General features: G+C 37.8%; 1 protein-coding gene across 9 annotated transcripts in view; it reads left to right on the forward strand.

Annotated features, from left to right (window-relative positions):
- The window catches only part of FNIP2 (folliculin interacting protein 2), a 133604-nt gene that overhangs the window by 69332 nt on the left and 40127 nt on the right, over window positions 1-24145 (forward strand). For 4 of the 9 annotated variants that reach the window (XM_072724933.1, XM_072724932.1, XM_072724930.1 and 1 more), the window contains 6 exons: window positions 1538-1669; window positions 4270-4370; window positions 4477-4548; window positions 6303-6403; window positions 8194-8265; window positions 21741-21870. In XM_072724933.1, coding sequence (XP_072581034.1) covers window positions 1538-1669; window positions 4270-4370; window positions 4477-4548; window positions 6303-6403; window positions 8194-8265; window positions 21741-21870 — 608 coding nt within the window. Of the gene's footprint in view, window positions 1-1537; window positions 1670-4269; window positions 4371-4476; window positions 4549-6302; window positions 6404-6585; window positions 6676-8193; window positions 8266-21740; window positions 21871-24145 lie in introns of all 9 variants that reach the window. The other 5 variants (XM_072724935.1, XM_072724929.1, XM_072724927.1 and 2 more) reach the window with 3 other exon arrangements.

The raw sequence follows: 24145 nt of genomic DNA on the forward strand, positions 1-24145 counted from the left end.
TGGCTGGTATGGACCAGCACAGTTTGTGTGTTTGGTACATTCTTCTTTTTTTTTTTTTTTTTAAGATTTTATTTATTCATGACAGAGAGAGAGAGAGAGAGGCAGGCAGAGGGAGAAGCAGAGAGAGAGAGAGAGAGAGAGAGAGAGAGAGGCAGGCAGAGAGAGAAGCAGGCTCTGTGCAGGAGCCTAACATGGGACTCCATCTTGGGTCTCCAGGATCATACCCCGGGCTGAAGGCAGCGGTAAACGCTGGGCCACTGGGGCTGCCCTTTTCCTTACATTCTTTCCCCATTTTCAGCCCCCCACTCCCTTGGCAAACACAAAACATCATGAGTTTGTGTCAAGCACATGACTGCAGGCATTTGCATTAGACCACCAGTGTGACTGTCACATTGGAGATTAGATAAGCTGCAGTTGCATTCATGTTTTTCCAAGCAAACACTGCACACAAAAAAGCAAGTAAGACTTGGACAGAACAGAAACAACTTATCAGAGATGGCACAGGATGCTTCTGTAGGGAGTAGTATATTTTGTTGTAGGAGGAAGGGAAAAAATAATTAAGGTGTATCTTTATACCTTTATGTCACAAAATTAACAGTGAACCCTATTTATGAATATATAGTAGATAATCTTCTATTACCCCTAACCTTTAAGGATCACTTTTCCATCACATGATGTATAATTCACAGGAGCTCCTATTTCAGAGTTTTGGTTCATCTTTCACAAACTCGACCTCATGATTTTCTCTCCTGTTACCTTTAAAGGAGTGCTACAAGGGGTGTGTCATTAAAAATACTAACCCACAAAAAAAATTAAAAAAAAATTAAAAAATAAAAATACTAACCCACACTCTCCAGATTAGTCATTTTGCTTTCTTACTTAGTTCCATTTGCCTGGTAAAATTTTAAATTTGAAGCATTGTCTTTCTCCATATCAATTTTATAGATGATGACTCTCCACAGTACTAACAGATCCTCTAATAACCCGAACAGAGATCAGATCTCACTGATGATTTCAAGATATGAATTGAAATATAACTAACAGTTGAATTGCTTAAGGTGAATAGTCATACTACATAACTCCCTTCTTATGTCCAGTTATCTTTCTTCAGTGTGCCTCCCTCCCAGATATTATAGACTCTCAGGAGCTACATTTTTGTCCTCATCAAGAAGGAGAAAAAAGCTTCTGGTTTTCTGTGCAATTTAGGTATGATGTAACAGTGGTTTAAAAAAGAAATTCCCAGGGCACTTGGGTGGCTCAGTCTATTAAGTATCTGCCTCTTGCTCAGGTCTTGATCCCAGAGTACTGGGACTGAGTCCCTGATCTGGCTCCCTGCTTAGGTTGGAGCCTGCTTCTTCTCCCTGTGTACTCTCTCCTTCTGTGCTGTTTCTCAAATAAATAAAATCTTTAAAAAAAAAAAAAAAAAGAAAGAAATTCCTAGTGAAGAGCGTGCAGAGGAAGCCTGATAAACTTAGCAATATCTTTTTTTTTTTTTTTAAACTTAGCAATATCTTATCTTGCCTCTCTGTCACCCCAGAAAACAGAGGATGTCCCTATTAAACTGTCAGCCAAGTGCTGTCAGGGCAGTGGCGGCAGCAGCAGCGTCTCTTCCCATAGTTCTTCCGGGGGATCTCTACATCATGCTAAGGAGCAGCTCCCAAAGTACCAGGTAAAACCATCCTTTTCGTGTACGACACTCCCTGGGGCCGAAGTCACTATAATTTCTCCGCAGGGCAGAGTACCTGCTTGAGGCTTCTACTCCAGGAACATAAACATAAGTATACAAAAGTATACAAAAATGTGCTCTTAAATGTTTCATGTCAGTGCTGTTTGCACACTTTGGCTTTTGTCTCAATAAAAACTATGATTGAGTCAAGGTGACCCAGTATAATACATACTGAATGAGGAAGAAATAGTGTGAATGAGGTTAAACCCTTTTGTTTTGCTTCCTTTGCTGCCAGAACCTATTTAAAAAGCATGGATTTTCCAGTTTTGTTAAAAGAATTGTAAGGATTCTGGGAATGTATATGGGCATCTTAAAAAAATAACATTTGCCAGTAGGAGGAAGAGAATCTTTAGGAGAAGAAAGAAAGGGATATAGTGTGAGTGTGAGTGATACAGAGCTGGTGGCGTCTGTGTGTGTGTGTGTGTGTGTGTGTGTGTGTGTGTGTGTGTTAAAACAGTAGAGGATAGAGATTAGGGTTATTGAAAAACACTGGCTAACTAGACATAAGGGAAGAAATGTTTCATAAATACCAAAGAGCAAGAGGGTGTAAACTGATGGAGAATGTAACATTTTTTTTTTTTTTGACTCATGGAATTTTCCATGTTGCTAGAACAGCAAAGCCAGGTAAATTGCCAGCAGCCACTGGTCTATGAAACTTTGTTAATTTTGTGTTCAGGATTTGTGCCATGAGCTTGCCTTTATTTCACAGTACTCCTGGATCTCAAGGCAGTATGTGATTAAAAAAGTATACAGTGAAGTTTTCAGCTAGTTGAGAATTACAATTGGCATGTAGACCTTGTACCCCAAGAAAAGATTATAAAATGGAGGTGGTGGGTGGAGGTTATTAATAAAAAATGTGAAAGACAGTTGGTTTCTGTCTGCATGTAGTGAGAAGAGGTTGGCGTGAGCTATAACCAGAGGAGCCTAGTTAAACAAGGCTGAAAGATTTATTTTCTTTTTCCTCCTCTGCAAACATGTATAAGTAGGTGTGTATATGCGTTAGTGTGTGCGTGTACTAGTGTGTATATGCGTGTATGTTTGTGGATTTGGAGTTTAAAGATTGAAAAGATAATGTTAAGAACAATGCCCATGTTTTTGCTTGGGTGGAAAGCATACTAGCAGAGAATCTGGGGCTGAATGGGCTGGGTCACAGAGAGATAGTTGTTTTTTCTTGGTCAGGCTGTGCTGGGGTGCCTGTGGCATACTAGCTTGGTTAACATTCATATTTATCATGTTCATCAGTGTGTCATGATCATTTAGAATAGGTGCCTCGAACCCTATATCCAAATGCATTCATTCACATATCATAATAATATATTATTATATATTATATATAAAACATGTTATAGGGATCCCTGGGTGGCTCAGCGGTTTGGCGCCTTCCTTTGGCCCAGGGCGTGATCCTGGGGTCCCAGGATCGAGTTCCACATCGGGCTCCTGGCATGGAGCCTGCTTCTCCCTCTGTCTGTGTCTCTGCCTCTCTCTCTCTCTCTCTCTCTCTCAATGTCTATCATGAATAAATAAATAAATCTTAAAAAAAAAAAAACATTATATTACCACACGTGTGTAATGATAATGTATTATTATGATATGTGAATGAATGCATTTGGATGTAGGATTCTAGAATTCAGGGGGTGGTCTGAGTTTAGAGATAAAAATTTGGGAGGTATTTCTGTGTAAAGAATAACCAAAATCCTAAGAGTGGTTCAGAATGCAGACGGTGAGTAGGAGTGCCCTCTGAGGAACAACCTTGTTCAAGGGATGGTCATAGAAGAGATTCAGAAAGGAGGGTTAATAAGAACATCAACTATGGTAAAAGATGTTTAAGAAGGTAAACTGGAAAGTGCATTGGATTTGACAGGAAGGTAGAGGCCATCACTAGAACAATTTGAGGAGATGATCCTGCAGTAGGTTAGCAAATGAGACTTAGGAAAGTTGGAGGTAGCTCAGGCCACCCTTTTGGATGACAAAAGGGACAAGAAAAACTGGTCAGAAGCTAGAAGGGTCAAATATTTTTGAGATATTTATTGGTAAAACTTGTGAGGTGTCAGACCATCTGTTACTTTTTGGACCCTCACAAAATCCTCCCTGTGCCAATTGGCATCTTTACTCAACACTGTTGATTATTTAGGTGAATAACCCTGAATTGTGTTTCTTTTCAGGATGTATTTTTGGTACCAAGAGAAGAGTTAGCCTCTTTTTAGTTTTCACAACTTAGTCTTTTTCTCTAGAGTTGATAAATGGAGAAAATGAAAAACCTTCGTTTTTCATAACAAAATTAAAAATGACCCCTACTGAGACACTGGGATCCTGTACAAAGATATTGTGCATAAAGATGAAATCATGAACATAAGTAATAATTTTGGGGAAAAAACAGGCAATCACTATTGATTAAGACTGTAAAATGACGAGTTTCTGCTTTGAGAAAGAGTCATAGTTACCCACGACACTAAAGACAGGCCCATAGGTTAATTTTCTGTTGCACTGCACATCATGTTGCACCACATATTAACTTTGATTTTGGTTTCTTTCATGTGTGGCAGTACACAAGACCAGCTTCCGATGTCAACATGCTAGGGGAAATGATGTTTGGCTCGGTCGCAATGAGTTATAAGGGCTCTACCTTAAAGATACACTATATACGGTAAGTTTGGGCTTCTTTTTCTACTAGATCTGAGAAATGGAATGGTGATACTGGCTTTTTATTTCAAAAATACATTTCTCCTCTTTTTTTTTTTTTTCCCTTCCAGTTCTCCTCCACAACTGATGATTAGTAAGGTGTTCTCTGCTAGAATGGGCAGCTTCTGTGGGAGTACAAATAAGTAAGCCTGGGATTTTATACCTGTCTTTCTCCCTCTACCCTATTTTTTAAAGTGGCTGTTTCTGGATAGAGTAGTTCTTCAAGGGCTGTAAGTTCTTTTGAAATGAAAAGTGGGAAGAGTCCACATTAACAAAGGGATTTTAAAAGTGGCTATCTTCCTGTACGTGATAAGTATGAAAAGGCCTTTTGACTTTATCAGGTGGCCTTAAATACAAATAAATGACTATTTCCCAACATTATTTTATCTTTAAAAAAAGACAAACTTGTTGCTTGCTTACTTTGTCAATTTATTTCTAAAGGAATGAGATGCATAGGGAGTTTCTCCAGGCTGCTAGGTATATGTATGGCAGGATGGGCCATGTGTGCTCGCCATCTATTCAGCTGACAGTATAGCCTCCGTGATTGGTTGGGATTGGGCCATGCACTATTCTGATCTTTACTCCCAAGTTTTTTTCCTTCTCTAATTTTATACTTCTTTGTTGACTAAGAATACTGGTGTGTCTAACTTAACTCTCATTCTGCTACATTTGTTCGTATATTTTGAATTTTTCAAGCAGAAATATTTCATATGCTTCATTTTTGAGTAAACCAAAACATTTGTTATACTTTGATAAGTTTGAAGGAAGTTTGTTATAAATTAAAGGGGTATTCTTAGGGGTCAAATGAAGGCTGTTCTTTTTTTATAATCCTGGGAAATTAAAAATATTTTCCTTTGTTGATTTGGGTACCACTAAGTAAGTCTGTGTACTCTTCAACAACATAATGAATTTAACTTGTTTGAGCATTTAACATTGGGCTGGCATAACTTAAGGTAGTATGGGAATTGATGTTTTTTCTTTTCTTTTTAAATATTTTATTTGCTTATTCATGAGACACACACAGAGAGGCAGAGACATAGGCAGAGAGAGAAGCAGACTCCATGCAGGGAGCCCGATGTGGGACTCGATCCTGGAACTCCAGGATCACACCTTGGGCTGAAGGCAGACACTCAACCGCTGAGCAACCCAGGTGTCCCCTGATGTTTTTGCCTTGTGAGATATTCTTTTTCAGACTCTTTGATTATTATACTTATTCCCTGTAATAGAATATCGAGCTCAGATTTAAATAAAAATTATTTTGGCCATCTTATGCCGTATTATCCTCAAAGTCTTGATATTTATTTCACTGACTAATAAATCAGGTAAATTGTTAAAATCTGCTTCTCTCACATTTGTGTTTATGAGTAATTCTAACTTTTTAGATGTGAAGTCAATTTCCTATAGGAATCATAATTCTGTTATATCTTCCTCCTGAAAAAAGTTGCCAAATTGCTTATGCGATGTTAACTAAGAGTTAAAATGAATTTCATTTTGAAAGTTTACAGTGGGACTACCCTTGAAATTAATGGCAACATCTTGGGTATCAGTTACTAAAGCACAATTTGGGAATGAAAAGCAGTATCCCAGCCGTTAATCACCAAAGCAAAATTTGTAGGTGTCTCATTATATAACGTGAAACTGTTAGGAAAGCATTGTTTAGTTTTATAGGTTGGGCTGCCTCCAAAAAGTTTTTCTTGTCTTTTCCGCCAACAAATTCCCCTAAAGTTTGATTTCCTTTGCTAGATGTGAGACTTTATTCATTTATAACGACAAGTCTGGGTAACTGGTTAGATGTCTATGTTTTGAGAGTTTGTTAGAAAACGGCTTTATTTGTTTCTTGATTTTTTTTTTCTCTCTCTCTCTCTCTGTCTTCCTTCCTTCCCCTCTCCGGATTTAGCTTGCAAGACAGCTTTGAATACATCCACCAAGATCCTAATTTGGGAAAACTGAACACAAATCAGAATAATTTGGGTCCTTGTCGTACTGGAAGTAACCTAGGTAAAATCAGCCACGTAACTGGGCTCTTTCTTTCTGAATATCACTATTGTGGGTGTGTGTTTTGCTTTATTTGAGTTTGTTGTGTTGTTTTGGTTTTTTTTTTTTTTTTGCATCACCTTTAATCTGTGTTTATTTTTGTTTGTGTACTTTGTTTGCCCTCTTGTGTGTGTTTCTGTCTCTAGGTCTGCTGCAAGCATGCAGCAGCAAACTGCTGCAGGGCGTAGCTGAAGGAGGACCTCTCCGGCTCACCCGGAGTGCTTCTTTCTTTGCAGGTTTGTGTGGAATGCTGAGTACAGTGTGACCCACACACATATTAATAAGAAGTCCTGTGCAGGTTCTTAGAAAAAAAAATCCTATTTGGTGCCTCTTTAGAAATCCAAGGGGCTCTTGAGATATTAGTTTCAAATACAGCCAAGTTCATGGTATTTTGAAAATTCCACCAAAGAACCTCTGTTGTAAATGTCTTTGCTAATACCCCAGCGTAAGCTGATTTTGATCTGAAATGAGCCCTTAGTGTTTCTAAGAGGATTATATTTTCTGATTTTCCTGGGCCTCTTCTGCTGCTCTGAACTGTTTCCCTTTCCCATGGTATACTTTTATCCATTTATTCACCTGCATCCTTACCTGCACAGAGTTTCTTTCAAAAGTCACCCTAATAAGAGCATGGAAGACCTTTCTTTCTCTCTACTTCCTCTCTCTCTCTCCTCTTTAGCATTTAAGTAGTTTAAACATAGTTTCTAGGTTCTTTACAGGTATAATAATAATCTTGGTCTTTCTGGGTAGGTAAATTCTGAGATTTAACTGGCCTTGCTAGTAAAGCTGTTGAATGTCTGTTGTAGTCTGGCATGATTAACAAGTGTGGGGAATCTTCACTACTAACATTAAATTTATGTTTATGGCAAATGATATTCTTCATTCTGTTCTTCTTTGTAGCGGGAACTATGCTAAGCACCATAGTTAACTGACACCCAAATGAAACTGGCACCCTCCACCTACTTAGTGTGAGGATAAAATGTTTATATGCTCTAACATTGTGAAAATAAAAAAATAGCTGGCAAGTATAATAATAGGCAGGGCACTAGGCTTCTTGTACATTGTAAAGCTTACTATAGCAACATGCCATCTATCCTCCAGCTCAATAAATATACAGTTTAGATGAATCTGAAACATTCCTAGAAGTCTGCAATACTTTAGAGTGTTTCCTAAAATACATGCCAGTATGAGCTTTTCTCAGTAACTACAATGATACTGGGTGTACATGGAAGTGGAGGAAGAAATATTTGAAAATGAGTATATGTTTTTTAATCTGCCAGGAGAGTGGATTACAAACAGAGAAACATTTTTTAAATTTATAAAATGGTCTTCAAGTATTTCTGTCCCCTAAGGTTGCCTGTAGTTACTGATAAAACTGATTATAAAGCATTTTGAAAATACAGTGCTATTTAAATAGACTAATAATGCTGAAAGTGGCCGAAAGTATCTGCCTGAGAATGTTCGTTCATTGTGTTAACTGCATGAATAATTTATTATTCACTTTGTTTTAGAAATAAGCATCACTCAAAAAAGCGTTTATGGTACAATAGGATAAAGGCAGGTAGCTACTTGGTTCTGTCTTCTTTTTACTTGTTTTCTACATAATTAATTTTGCTTTCTGGTTAATCTTTATATAAACATAGACCAGTCATCAATAGTGCTTGACTCCTTTGAAATGTAAGAATGACTGCAGTCATTTTTAAACAACTCCTTCTATGGGAATTTCAGTAACACGGCTACCTTTGCCTTTGTCTTAGCACACAGCACTCCGGTTGACATGCCAAGCAGAGGACAGAATGAAGACCGGGACAGCGGCATTGCTAGATCAGGTATTTGTACTTCCTTTTACTGGTTTAGCTGGCAGAGTGAACTATCATCTGTATTAGTGAAGTAGGTGGGAAAATAGAAGACCGGCCTCATCTTCCAGGTTTTTTTCCTTCTCCATAATTCTAATGCTTCATGTGTCTGAAGACCTAGAACTTTGATATATGGCATCTAGGAGTGATGGTGCAATGTGGACTAGTTTTTTTTTTTTTTTTCTAAACTGAACTAATAGTAGACTTGTACTTTGAGAAATTTCTTCTTAAAGAAATTTCTACTTCCTTGAGCCAGTTTTACTGGAAATTTGCTTGCTGAATATTGAGTATAAAATCAAAGGAAGAAAGGAATCTGTGGAAGTAAGTGTAAACATGAGTGTGGGAGGGCCGGCCAGTCCCCCTGTCTTCTGTCCTAGAGTCAGGCTGATCTAGATTTTACCTTGGGCACCCCTTTCTCTTATTCCGTCAGCCTTAAGCTTTTCTGATACTGCTTTTTAAGATCTCTTGGTTTCTGCTTTTGTACACGATTCTGCTATGATTTTTGATTTGTGGTTTAGATCTGAGGTGGATTCTGTGCTGTAGAAGAAGGGTAGTCAATCAGTGATCTGGAATTGGAGGTGTTCGGGTTTTGCCTGCTGAACACATATCATACACGCAGCTTCTGCCTTCCACTGAAGACTAAGGGCGCCCTGCTGGTTTACTGGTGATACATGGCACCTTCACCAAATAAGCCAGCCAGAGAGTGCTTAGATGTGGGGGACTGGTTCCAGGCTTCAGATGCCCTTCTTCCTAGCCTGCCATTCATTTCAGCAGCCAGATCTGAATGTTTTCTCTTGAGAGGAACTTGGGGCTGACCAGATATAGGAGGGAGAGGTGAGGGGGGCAGGGAGTAGAACGGATAACAGTGTGAATGACAAGAGTGGGAGAGCACTAGCTTTCTTTGATAGTTTGGCTTCTATTCTCAGCAGCGTTTCCTTTGAGTCTCTCAGTTCTCTTGTCAGGAGAGAGAGGGCAGAGATGGAAAGGGCTGGAAGTGCTTTCCTGTAGGCCATTTTTTTCCTCTTGTTCTCCTGGTGGACATGTTCTTCTTCACATGGCTTCTGCTTCTATCTGGGAGCTGTTCTAAGATTACTGAGCTCATGTAAAGACAGATGTGAGCTTTACACTCCTGGCGGACTTCAACAGTTTGTTGATAAAATCCTCTTGATGTTCTTACTGTAGTTAATTCTCGAAGATCTCTCCTTATAGCCACCTTAACGTTGTGAGGGACAAGGTCTTCATCCTGAAACAGAATAGGGACTCCAGGTATTTGAACTGAATTAGCAGAAGATGTAGAGAAATTACAAACATGCTAATTCCTTTTTTCTATAACTTTCAACTTTGTGTCTAAAGAGTTGAGAGATGGAGGGAAATTTTTTAAAATCGATTTTATTTTTTAGAACAGTTTCATATGTACAGAAAAATCAAGACAAGTACAGAGAATTCCAATATAACCTGCACACAGGTTGCGCCATTATTAACATCTTACACTAGTATGGTGCATTTGCTATAGTTCACAAATCAGTATTGAATTATTATTATTATTATTATTATTATTATTATTATTATTATTATTATCTGAAGTCCATAGTCTTACTTATTTCCTTAGTTTTTATTTATTTATTTATTTTTTTATTTCCTTAGTTTTTACCTACTGTCTTTTTTTTCTGTTTCAGGACAGTATTATGTTTTGTTACCATGTCTCTTTAGGGCTCCTCTTGGTTTTCTGAATTTCTTTGTTTTTTATAACCCTGACAGTTTTGGGGAATAGTGTCCAAGTATGTTGTAGAATGCTCACTATTCAAATGTATCTGATGTTTTCCACATGACTACTGGGGTTATGGATTTTTCGAAGAAAGATCACAGAGGTAAAGTGTCATTTCCATTACATCATATCAGAGTACATGTGTTTGTCAGGTTTCTCTCCTGTAAACTTACTCTTTATTTCCCCTTCACTATAACTTAGGAAGGAAGTCACTATGCATGGTCCACACCTAAGGAGTGGAGAGTTATGCTTACCTCCCTTGAAGCAGAGTATCTATGTCTACATAAATTACTTGGAATTCTTCTGCATGGGAGATTCGTCTCCTTCCCCTCTTCTGTTCTTTCATTGATTCAGTCAGTCCATAGAGCTGAAGATGTTCCAGCTTTGGCCATGGAAGTCGTGGAACTCTTTTAGCTGGCTTCTGTGTTTCTTTAACATACCCCTATCAGCATGTGTATGTATGTGTTTTTAATCCTTACTTTCTGATGCTGTAAGATACTCCAGACTTCTATATTATCTTATATATTTCCTACCCCAGTCATAGAATTAGCCATTGCTCCATGGAACCTGTTCTTTCATTGGAAAATGGTATTAGGTTTTAAGATCTATATATTAGATATGCTTGATGCTGTTGGAATGTCTTTTTTTTATAGGCCTTGTCAACTGACAAGCAAAAAAGAAGTTTATATGCTAAAAAAAGCATATAAAAGTTTATATGTTAAAAGCAGTATCAGTATACATATAATATTTCTAAGTGTAACATATGTATGTTAGGTTAAACATGAGTTTATACTGATGTCTCTATTATTTTTTAGTCATTACCACATGGATCATTCTGCCTTGTTCCCCTCGCTTATGTGAAACCCCCTGCTCCACCTGGCTCTCATTGCCTGCCATCCACTTAATTAATTGTTTCATTTCAGTATATGTATAGAACAAGGTGTGATTGTTAAGCTGTACCCAGGAAGGAAACAATTTTATTAACTAGAGTTCCTTTTACCTTTTGTCTTAAAGATGTCTACTCATTTCCAAAATTACTTAGGTCGGCACCTTTTGAGGTGGGGGAATTTTTGTAGCTGTATGTGCCAGTTCAGTAGAATCTCTGAAATCATGCTTCACACCAGTTCACCTGGCTTCACGAATACTACCCCAAATTCCCATGATCACAAGTCAGGTCTGTAAGATTCTTCCCTGCTCCCTGGAAGAGTCCAGTAGAGAAGTGACTTGAGAAAAGCTTTTTTTGTTTGTTTTTAAATCATTGTTTATACAGAGAAACTTGTTCCAGGATAAAAAGAGATTTTAAAGGAGAGTTTACAGTTCCCCATTCAAAAGAAATCTAATGTTCTTTGTCCTTTCCCACCAGTGCCTTCCTTATGTACCCCCTTTTGCAGGCAAACTTGAAAGAATGGAGTGGATGGAGGAGCTCATTTCATGTTTAGCAGTGAACTCGTTCTGTGGAGAGTATGTTCTGGGACTACAAAGAGCCATATGGTTTTGTATTCCCAAAGGGGTTTACTCTGTGGTTAGAAAACTGCATTATTTTGATGGTTTCCACAGTAAGACCAATTTGATACAGTTGAAATTAAGGGCAGGGGTTAGAAGGGTAGCACTGATTCCTAATTAGCCAGTCATCAAGCCATATTTGTTTATTGAATAGCAGTTTTTAGCCACCTGTGTTGTCAGACTCTCCCAGAAGTTGGGTGTTATTGAAGTAGAGTGAAGTATAGCACCTCCCCTCAGAGAGAGTTCATGTAAACCAAGAGTTAACATACAGTATGATAAATACCACCTCATGAAATACGTGGGAGCAAAGAGGAGTGAGTAACTGCCTGGGAATTCAGGGTGATGGCCTCATAGAAGAGGTAATATTTGAGTGACACCTTGAAGGTAGAAAAGAACTGCACCAGAGTTTAGGAAAAGAGCATTTCTGAAAATAGTTTGTGCAAGGGTGTAGATTCTTGAGAGTACACAGAGTGTTTGAACAATGGCAGGACTGGCCTGCGGGGTTGGGAATGTTAGTAGGTAAGGCAGGTTATGAAAGGCTGATTTGGATGGCACCAGTACCTGATGAGTTTGGCTTTAATCTTATTAGCAGGGGCAGCTAGGGGATGTAACATAATTGGCTCTGTTTTTGAGATCCAAACTGTGCTCCAGAAAAAGCTGGACCAATATGTCTATTGCTAAAATACATTAATGGTGATGCTTTCTAATTTCTCGGGATGAAGGGGCTTAGGTTTTTTTCTATTAACTTTTTTCAAAATAGTTTTTCCAAACTTTTGGGGCTTCCCACAACTGTGTGTGTGTGTGTGTGTGTGTGTGTGTGTGTGTGTGTGTGAGAGAGAGAGAGAGAGAGAGAGAGAATATTAATGTATATAGCTAGTATAAAATGGTTATCTGATTTAGTATAAGATTTTGAAAAATAGTTGATTGGTTTTTTTTTCTCCTCCCTTTTTTGAAATAGTGTCTTTGAAAAATATGCAGCTTGGTTTTTTTCTAAGTTACAGTAGCTTTTTGTAATAACAGAGAGGAAATCAAAAAGTTTAATTTTGATCTATGTTTTAATGCATTTTACTCCTCATATTAAGTACTCCAGTGCCTCTTTACAAGCTTGGAATGCACAGAGAGAATAAGAAATAAAGCAATAACAAGAATATCTAACTTATTAAAAAAAAAAAAAGAAGCTGCACCTGGGTGATGCAGTCAGTTAAGTGTTCAACTTGCGATTTCGGCTCAGTTTATGATTTCATGTGTGGTGAGATCAAGCCCCATGTCAGGCTGTGCACTTAGCGGCGAGTCTGCTGCAGATTCTCTCCCTCTGCCTCTACCACTCCTTCCACTCACATGTACTCTCTCTCTCAAATGAACATTTTTTTAAAAAGAGTAACTTCTTTACTGCCTTAACTAGTTAGACTTTTTTATTTTTAGAGGCTTCTTCAGTAAAGGAACAAAATAAATAATCTCACTATGTTTTTTCCTCATAAGATGAACAGTTTATTTAAAGGTATTTGCCTATTTCCTGAATTTTTGAAATGTATTAAGGAAGTCCAGTGAGAAATATATATTTTATTTAAAATTTAATATTCATATTCGTAGGCTTTTTCCAATAGCACGTTTGAGAACATTTTTCTAGTATCATTCTGGAAGATGAGGACTAGAAGGAAACAAGGTGAGATATTATTGTTTAAAAAAGATAGGAAGCACAACCTTAATGTTCGTTAGTAGAACATTAAGAACATTAAATTATGTACTTTTCAGGGAAAAGATACCACGTGTTAGTTAAAAGATGTGAGGTAGCTCAGAATGCCTTGAAATAGAAAAATTCTCCTAGGTATACTTTTAAGTGGAAAAAGAAAGGTGTATTAATAGCGTGTTCCAGTAAACCATCAAAACAAAGGCATTTTACAAGCTCTCTGTCTACATATAAAGATAGATAAGTATATTCATAGAATGTCTATTGAAGGGATAAAGGTTGGGACAGGTAAGGGAAATGCATTTTCATTGTATTCTCTTTTGGCTATTTTTAATGTGTTCTCTGCATATGTTAATCTAGAAGATTAATTATTTTTTGAGAAGTTGTTCTTTTCATGGTTACCATTAACAATTTTGAGCAAGGTCTTAGGAGAGGAGAAGGATGGGTTTTAGCCATGCTATAGGAGGTGGGACTGGCAAGGTGGCTCGGTGACAGGGGGGCACAGGATATGGAGAAGGCAGGAGGAACCAAGGGTGACTCTCCAGTTTCTAACTCAGGTAAACAAGCAGAGGATGCTGGCATTAACTAGTGTGGGAAAGCAGGAGGCCAGTCCAGGGAGACAGATATTGAGATAACTCTTTAGTTAGAAGTGTCTAAATTCTTTAGCTGTGAGTAGTCAGCTGTAATTTAGAAATAGGAAACTGGCTCTGAAGAGATGGATTGGGGCAGAAGCTAGATTTTGGGTACATGAGTAGAGTAAGCTTCAGAGGGGCAGGACCGAGACCAGAGCCACTGAGCCTTGTTAATCTATCACCTTAATTTAGGCTTCAATTCTCTTCCTCATCAAAATGTTCAAATCATTGACAAGAAAAATAATTTCCTCATTTGCTGAGCAAATTCATTTCCTCTGTTTTTAAAAGCAGTAAAATAAAAGACCAATATGAGAAAAACTTTATAGTCTACTTTCAAACACTTTTATTCAAGTATTTTATTTATTTAAAATATTTTATTTATTTGAGAGAGAGCATGAGCCGTGGGAAATGCAGAGGGAGAGGGAGAAGCAGAATCCTCACTGAGCTTGGGGCCTGATGCAGGGCCTGATCCAAGGACCCCAAGAGCATGACCCAAGCTGAAGTCAGACGCCTAATAGACTGAGCCACCCAGGTGCCCCTTTAGTCAAGTGTTTTAAAATGAACCTTCAGTGTAAGAATATGCATCATCATAGTATTCACATAGGACATGTGTTTTAGTCACTATACAGGTACAGGTTGGACCCCACCCAAAATTTGGTTTACATCAAGACTGATGATACCACACGTATGCCAAGAGGATATGAAAATATTTATCACTCACATAATGATGCTTTCTGGTGAGAGCAGGGTGTGTTTCCCAAGCTGGTCAGAAAATGACTTGAGAGAAAGAGAAAGGAGATGATCTTGGGATTTTTATGGTGGTTAGGGGGTAGGGCCAGGGTGAGGGCTTCCACACATGGGTTGAACTTCCCACTAGTTCCAGAGGAGAGAGCCCCTGGGGTTTCTCATTACCCTGCCCAGATGTGGGACAGAAAGGGGATGGGGTTGGGAGGAGAAGCTTAAAGAAGGTATCAGTAGTTAAACATTAAAAAATGGAGTCAGACTGTTTATTATAATGTGAGTCACCTTTGAATAATGCAAAATGACATCCCATTTGTAAATGAATTCTTTTTTGACTTAACTGATACAGTGCTTTGTAAAGAGGGGCAAGAGTCAAGGAAGGTACTATTTTGTTGTCTGGCCATAGCATCCCATTGACTTCGTGTGTACACATATAGGCAAAGGCTTGAACTCAGCTTATCTGAGTCTTGGCAATGCAACTTGTGCTCCTCTGGGAACATAAGAGAAATAGGAGGCCTCTAAGGAGCTGCTGGGAGGTCATCACCCACTCAATTCTCTGTCTCCCCTGGGAAGTTGTCCTGAAACAGTTTTTCATCACCTCCAGGGTTCAGATAAGATTTGGAGCTTTCTGCTCAGCCCACCTGAGACTAGAGATGCAGAATAGAGAACTGCTTAGCTGTAGTCTACAGCTGGATCCCCAGCACCAGGATCTCCTCCAAATTGTGGCACTGGCATCAGATCCCTTTTGTGTCAGTATTGTCCTTTTTGGTATGTGGAGCAAGGATCACTGGGGGCTGGCACTTCTGGTTTATTCTTCTTTCCACAGGCAATGTAAGACTCTATCCCAATCTAAAAATGTCTTCTTGTATCGTTACTGTCAAATCTTTACTTTGGGCTTTGCCTTGCCTTCTATATATAAACTTGGCAGTCTGTAATGTAGTTTGGACAGAACTCAATTTCTTCATTTCTTTATAATATTCCCATATTTCAAGTCAGACCTTTGGTATTCTCCTGGAATGGATATTTATCTTCTTCAGTTTCACAAATTTGTTGACTCTTTTAGCCTTTTCCTTTCTACATTTGCATTCCTATTACCTGTTTAAGAAAAATTATTACTTTTTTATTAGTAATTAGTAAAAAAGTAATGCAAAGCAACCCAAACTGTAAAGGGATCTAGGAAAAATTCTAAAAAAAAAAAAAAGATAGACATTTATGGAGAGATTTTAAACCTTGATTAAAAGAAGACCTAAATGAATGGAGAAAGAGCTGAAGTTTCACAAATAAATATAAATTTGGTGTAATTTCAATTAAAATCCCTTTGTAAAGCCAGACAAAATAACTTATTTCTATGGAAGGGCAAAGAACCAAAAGAGTTTTTATATTTCCCAAAAGTCTTTTAGACACTTCAATCTTAAGTTGCAGACTATGGATTAAAAGGCATAGAAAGGTTAAATAAGTTGGCAAATAAATGTAGACAGTGAATTGAGCATCAGTGAATGAGTTTATGTCTTAGGTAAGGAATTAAAATTTAAGGTGTTTTCAGTGGAGTATAATTAATGCTAAAAGGTAATGAGCTAGCTAACCAAGAAAAGATATGGAGAAAACTTAAATCCATTTTACTAAGTGAAATAAGCCATCTGAGAAGGCTACATCTTACACAATTTCAACTGTATGATATTCTGGAAAAGGCAAAACTCTAGAGCTAGTAAAAAGATCAGTGGTTGCCAGGGGTTGGGGACAGGGGCACGGAGGAATGAATAGCTGGAATACAGAGGATTTTTAGGGACTGAAAACATTTTGATTAATATGATAGTAATGGGTACATGTCATTATACATTTGTCCAGACTCAAAAAAAGTACATCCCTAAGGGTAAACCCTAAGGTAAGGTATGGACTCTGGTTGATAATTACATTTCAGTGTATGTTCATCAGTTGTCACAAGTACACCACTCTGGTGAGTGATGTCGATCAGGGGGGAGGCTCTGTGTATGTGAAAACAGGGGCTCTGTGGAGGGAAATATCTGTACCTTCCACTTAGGTTTGCTGTGAACCTAAAACTGCTCTAAAAAGTCTATTTTTAAAAAATTAAGGTATTTTGAAATCATGATGGTGAGGACATTCTCTTTTTGTCTTTTCATTGAGGGGACTTTGTAGGAATTTTATTAAAACTTGAAGTCCCTGGGATGCTTTTGAGGACCCTTTAAGTCTTAAAATCATTCTGTGATCTGGTAACTACAACATATTGACTAAAATGTGACTTGCCTATTAATATATTGGCTTTATTAAAAATGGCATCTTCCTATCAGACAATAATTACAGCTCTATTAATTGACCTATTTATTTATTTTAAAAGATTTTATTTATTTGAGAGAGCGATTGATAGCAAAAGAGAGAGAACACGAGTGGGGGAAGAGGGAGAAGCAGATTCCCCACTGAGCAGGGAGCCAACGTGGGGCTCGATCCCAGAGGTCCTGGGATCACAACGAGCCAAAGGCAGATGCTTAACAGACTGAGCCACCCAGTCACCCCTAATTGACCTTTTTAAATGCTTTTGTTCTGTTGTGATGAGAAATATAGCTGCTAAACTTTAAGGAACCTTATACTTGTCAAGTGTTTAGATAAGCAAAAACTCTTAAGAAAAGTACTGTCAGTGTTATAGTAAAAAAGATCATTACTGTCTTTTGGAGATGGTACCCTCTGTGTCAAACAGATATAAACATCACTACACCACTGCTACCCACTACTACCATCCCCACAAAACAAAAAACAAACAACAAAAATTTTTTTTAATGGAGGTAGAAGAAAAAAGAAAATCTAAATGCAGTGTATACAGCTTTGACCACAGGAAACTTTTAACATATTCAGACTTGGAATTCTCTAGAAATTTGTTTCTCTAATTCTCTGTTTTTGTCATAATTATCGATTGAGACAGAGACTTCACTGTTCTTCACATAATTCTTTGCTCACTCTTTATGCAGCAGTATTTCTTGAGCATCTTATGTGCCAGGCATTTTTGTAGGGTTTGGGGGTAGAACATTGATCAAATAGACATGATCCCTGATCTCATGGAGTTTATATTCAATAAGGGAAACGCAGATAAGAGACAGTAAAATGTAGGTAAACACATATCACTGAGGAAAACAAAACATACGAGATGCTCATGGAGGGGCCTCTCCAAGTAGGTGACATTTTCAGCTGGCTGGATTGCGGGTGGTAAGAGGCTCCATGAAGATTAGAGCTCAGAGCATTGTATGCATGGGAACAGCAAAGACATTTGGAGCTTTGTGTGTAAGGAATAGAAAGAGCGCTGTAATAAGGGGTAAGGGGAGAGTGGTGTAAGATGAGCTTAGAGAGGAAATAAGGGGCCTAATTATATTAACATATTTATATTTTTTTATTGTGATGGGATTGTTTCCAAATACACAGAGTAGGGTCTGTCCAAGCTGCAGAAGAGACAGGAGAGTCTAACCAACCATCAGATGCATTAAATATTAATGGAACAGATACCTGAATCCACCCTTTTCTCATGAAAATGGCAATGAGTTAGAAGCCAAAATTAAGCTTGTTCTTCCATTTGAGAGTTACTAACTATATTGCTTACTAGAGTATGTAATTGACAGTGATATACCACAGTACTTTCATGTAAAAATCCTATTAACTAATATTAAGATATTTTTGATAAGGAAATGCTGGTTTGTATTTGATAAGCCAGCACTTTAGCTCGATATGTCATTTGTATACATTAAAAATTTTTATTCAGTATTTTATAATGAGAAAAGGAATTTTCTGTATTTTTATTATTTTTTTCTTTTCCCTTTTAAGTGTCTATTACAAGTCCTAGGTTGTTTTCATGATTAACTTATCAGGATTAATAACCTTTTAGTGCTCTGAAATGTCTTCTGTAGCTTTCCTATTCCAAGAGTTATCAGAAGGAGTAAATAGTCAGCATTTACTGTGTGGGGCACTGGGCTAAGTGTATTGATTTGTTTAATCCTCACAGGAACCTTATGAAATAACTCAGTGCTTCTCAGATGTTTCTTTTGTCTGTAATTCATGCTAATGCATTTTATATTATGATCCTGTAGCAAATACATGAAGTATCTTCATATATAATAAGTAAAAGTTTCATTAATTAATATTAGCATTATAATATACTCTTGTTTTCTTTTTTTTTTTTTTTCTTTTCTTCTAAGATTTTATTTATTTATTCATGAGACACACACAGAGAAAGGCAAAGACACAGGCAGGGGGAGAAGCAGGCTTCACGCAGGGAGCCCGACGTGGGACTTGATCCCGGGACTCCAGGACCAGGCCCTGGGCTGAAGGTGGCGCTTAAACCGCTGAGCCACCCAGGCTGCCCTCTTGTTTTCTTTTAAATGCTTATGTCAGTTCACTAAATAATTCACAACTTTCTAGCAGATTGCAGTTCTCATGAAAAATAGTAAGGTGGGATATTTTACTGTTCTCATTTTATAAGTGAGAAAGGTGAGAGGTTAAGTAAACTGCCCAGGTGTTACAACTGGTGGGTGGAGAGCTAGGATTTGAACTGGGAGCCTGGCCTCTTACTCAGTTTACCAAACTGAATTATACAGCAAAACATACAATTTCCAGAATAAATCTGGCCCTCAGAGTCATCTCCATCTTGCTTCTATGGCAGGGAGAAAAAGGTTTATAACACAAGTGTTACCTCTCAGCCTTGTCCTCTACCTGCCAAGAAGTTAATTTGATCAGCATAAGATTGGAAGAGAGACGAGACCCTAAAGATTTAGGAATATGGAATAAAGAGCTTGTGTATTTTATAGGGGACTTTTAGAACGTGGGGGTGGGACACAAATATCTACTTGGGATTTTTTTTTAATTAAGTAATTTTGTGTGGTTTTGTGGAAAAACTCTCTCCTTCTCTCTTCAAAGCTGTCAATAAAATTACCCACCACTGATATTTCAAATATGGGTTTGATTTTAGAGATTTAAGACCAGCCTCACGGGTTAAACCAGGTCAGAATGGAGACAACCTGTCACATCTGGATGATACTTTAGTGAAGTGCCATACATTCACTAAGTATTTGTTAATTGCTTTAATAAATTATCCAGAGAGCTGTCCTGGATACCAGGGATACAAAAATGACTTAGATCTGCAAAACAAATGTTACAAACACTGATAGATTAGAAAAAAAGCATCTCATATACTTCTGTTGTGGAAAGACCCTTGAGCCATTTTACATCTAATTTTGTAGCCTGGCCGGCAGCCCCACTGGCACAGTGGTTTAGCGCCGCCTGCAGCCTGGGGCGTGATCCTAGAGACCCTGGATCGAGTCCCACGTCAGGCTCCCCGCATGGAGCTGCTTCTCCCTCTGCCTGTGTCTCTGCCTCTGTCTCTCTCTCTCTTTGTGTGTCTCTATGAATAAATAAAATGTTTAAAAATAATAATAATAATTTTGTAGCCTGGCAAGTTCACTGCTATTCATGTAGACTTGAAGCTCCATGCAGGGAAATATGTGTCTGTCTTGTCCAACACTGTATCCCACCTGGCATATATTGCACATACTCCAGCATTTGCTTATTGATTACTGACTAATAGCCAAGTAACTCTTGTAGTATTTAAGAAATCAGGGGTGCCTGAGTGGCTCAGTCAGTTAAGTGTCTGCCTTCAGCTCAGGTCATGATCCAGGTGTGCTGGGATCTAGCTCCGTATTAGGTTCCCTACTGGGGAGCCTGCTTCTCCCTCTTCCTCTGCTCTTCCCCCTGTTTGTGCTTTCTGGTGTGTTTGCTCGTGGGCTCGTTCTCCCCCCCCCGCCCCCGTCTCTGTAAAATAAATCAATAAAATCTTTAAAAAAAGATAAGTCAGATCAGGGAATCAGGTTATTGACATCTGCCTATAAAAGTGCCTATATTTAAAAAAAAGTGCCTATAAAATATAAAAATCTGTATGAAGTTCTTCTATATGGTTCTTCTATATGAAGAAATGCCTTTATCAAGTGATATCCATAAGCATAGTATGTGTGCTGAAATAAATTACCTTTGTCCTGTGATCTGCTTCTGAAAATCTTGAACAGCTTTCAGTAACACATTATTTCCTTTTCCACTAGCCTGAGTGACATTTCAGCGTCTACTAGTTCCTTAGCTTGAGGAAAGTAAAAGGAAGAAAGTCTATTTCCTTTGTTCATTCTTCCAAACTAGTAGACACCCATCAAGCAGCTCTTATTTCTAAGAATCCCTTTCCCTACCCTGAAAGGGACCGAGTCCCTCCCTGCCTATTGGAGAAGTCTGGGCTGGCCTGTCAGCTCACACTGGGAGCGCAAGTGTAGGCATATAAAACCATATAGCAAAAAGAAGCAGAGAGAGACCCAGAGGCAAATAAGTAATCCAAACAGAAAACCTATTTTTTTTAAAAAAAAGATATATATTTTTAAAATATATTTTCTGCTTGGATTACTTATTTGCATATATAAATGTGTGTGTGTGTGTATATATATATATATATACATACATACATACATACATACATTTATATGTATGACTAGACATTGCTTTTTTCACAGCCAAGGGAATGGTGATGGGTTGGTGGGAGAGCTGGTTGCTGGAGGGAAAGAGGGCAAGTATTGTATATTTGGAGATAGGAGATGAGAGAGAGGATACTCTGTGGAGGAACCACTTACTTGCCTAAATTTCACCTCAAAATAGGAGTGAAAAAGTAAAAAAAAAAAAAAAGGTAAAAAAAAAGGAGTGAAAAAGTAGTTAAGAGGAGAGAGATACATGTAAATAAACATTATGTATGACGTTAGTTACAGGTAGGAATATAAATTAATGTGGACCATTTTATCAGATACTTGCATTATACATTCTGGGTGAGTAATAATTATGTTTGCTTTGTATTGTAGGGCCTGATAATTGATGTATTTGGTATGCTGGTAATCCCTATTTTTAGATTTTATTTTCCTTTTTAAAGGCTGTCTTCTGTGCAGTACAGAAGTAAGACAGAAGTTATAGGCTCCCCCTGCTGGATATGACTGGTAGAACCTGAAAATTTAGGTCACTTGGCCTGTATTTCTGTTTGAGCCTGTGTAGGCACGTGAGGATTCATTTCCCTCAACTTTCAACTTTCAAATTTTCTTCCTCACAGCCTCACTGAGCAGCCTTTTGATTACACCTTTTCCATCTCCAAGCTCCTCTACATCCTCTTCCAGCAGTTACCAGCGCCGCTGGCTCCGAAGTCAGACAACAAGTTTGGAAAATGGCATCATTCCAAGGAGGTAAGTTTTAAGTTCGTTCTTACTGAGAAAGGTACTGGTTGTAGACAGCTTGAACAAACTGGTGGTAGTCACCTGTTGTCAATGGAAAAAAGAACTAAAACTCCTGGATTAGCCTCAGCTTAGGCTGAAAATGTCTAAGAAGTTTTTTTTTTTTTTTTTTTTAAAGAATAAGTATTAAAGCTATAAAATAATTTGGTTTGAAAGACAGTGGGAAACATCATTGTGCCATGTACAAGCTAGATTTGGTGTTAATTTAAAATGAGTATACTCTCTCTGAATTGGCTCCCTTCCAGGTGTCGCTCTCGTGAGTTAGGGGGGATGGAGTAAATCTCTTCTTGGCTTAGTGTGACGCAGGTGTAGTCTTTGAAAATGTATGAACTAAAGGATTGTGACATACTCTTTTCATAAAACTTAAATTCTTAAAATGGTCATGAATCTGATTATAAAGTTGGCATTGAGGTATATTTTACCTTCAACGCAGTTGAATTTTTAGATCTAAAGTTTAGTTGTTTTGCAAAATATACATTTTTGGCTCATTTTATGATGTTACCTCAGTAGCTTCCACCCCCTTCTCCCTACAACCCAAAACCTTGAAAGGGAATTAACATAGGTCATACCTATGAAAAGTTCACGTGTAAATTGTTGGAGTCAGTGAGTCGGCTAGTAATCACCACGTGGATAATCTGTGAGGGTGTAAAGATTATTCAGATACACATCTGCATATGTGGACTATTAGTATAGTTTATTGACTAGTGAGGAAGACCATATACACATAAATAATGGCATAAAGATGTTAAACTATAAATGCCTTGAGTGCGGCATAAAGTGCTTTGGGACTCAGAGGAGGGAGAAGACACTTACTGGTGGTCAGACTGGGGAATTGGAGAGCCCTTCATGGGAGAGATGGTGCTTAAATGACAAGCTGAGGGATGAGGGTCTGGACAGGTGTAGAGCACATGTCAGGCTGCTTGCCTCTCTTCTGTTGTTCTCACAATCCTAGCAAGCTCAACAAAGAGAAAAAATAAAGCTGCTTCACTCACTGAGGAACTGCTTTGTGGTTGGTTGGCTTTGAGTGGAATGGTTAAGAGCTTGGGATTTGGTGTGAGGCCATGTCCTAGCTCTGCGACTCCCTGGGTGTATGTAACTACACATTAATCTGCATTCAGAGTGTTGCTTCCTCATCTGCATTATGTACTAGTACAAGCCTCACAGTGGTATTGGGAAAGTTAAATACAACAAGTCAAGCCAAGCTAGGACAAGATACAGTAAAGAAAATATTGGCCAGTGTGACTTATTTATAATTATTAGTGCCATCATTGTCATTGCCATCACTGCAGTTGTCAGAAGGCATCCCACCATCTTCACTGTCATTACAACAGCCTCTGTGATTGAAGAGAAGATGGGTTGTAGAAGTCATTCCCCTTTGGACATCTCTTTACTAAAAATGTTTTTCCATCCCTTCATACTTAAGTCCAAAGTTGAATAGCATTATCCAACTCCTCTGAAAATTCTTCAAAACTTGACTTGAAATCTCACTTTGGGAACTAATAATGAATCTCTGCTGTACTTATACCTAAAGTATCTTTGGTTCAAAAATGAAAATGCAAAGCCCTTTTGTTCAAAAAGTGGGGGAAAGTGCTATTAAACGTACTAAAATGAAAAAAAAATAAAAAAAATAGAAAAAAAACGTACTAAAATGTAAAGCTTTTTCTTTAAAAATATCTTACTTACAAAATGTAATAGGGATAATAGTGAAATATGAATAAAACATTAATAAATTGCAAGAAATAATATTTTGGTATCATAATTTTACATAATACAAAAAATGCTATATCTTCATTCATCGTAAGACTTTTCTGGCTCACTTTTCTATCATCATTTGTTAGGTTATCAAAATTTATACTTTTTAACAACTTTGCTTTCATTGGTATAATTGAAAGCAGCATTAATCACTCTTGGCAATTGCCAGATGGCAAATAATTCTTGACAATTTTTTATTTTGAGAAAGATCTTTCTGCTGATGTAACTGTTACTGGAACTTTATGAGTTATAAAAACATTGGATTAAGTTTCTGATAAACTTTCAAAATACAAATTTCAGCACATCTAGATCTGATGATTCCTGTGGAACAGTTTTTCTAAAGAGATTTAATTCTTCATACAAATCCATTTTGTGTAAGACTGATTTTAATTTTAAATGTAAATTTATACAAAGTTATTTTAATGTCTCCTCTGACATTTTCTGTAACTCATGGAGGTCTTACAAGAAACTGAGT

The sequence above is a fragment of the Vulpes vulpes genome, chromosome 10 (genome assembly GCF_048418805.1).
Source record: "Vulpes vulpes isolate BD-2025 chromosome 10, VulVul3, whole genome shotgun sequence".
NCBI classification, from domain to species: Eukaryota; Metazoa; Chordata; class Mammalia; order Carnivora; family Canidae; genus Vulpes; species Vulpes vulpes.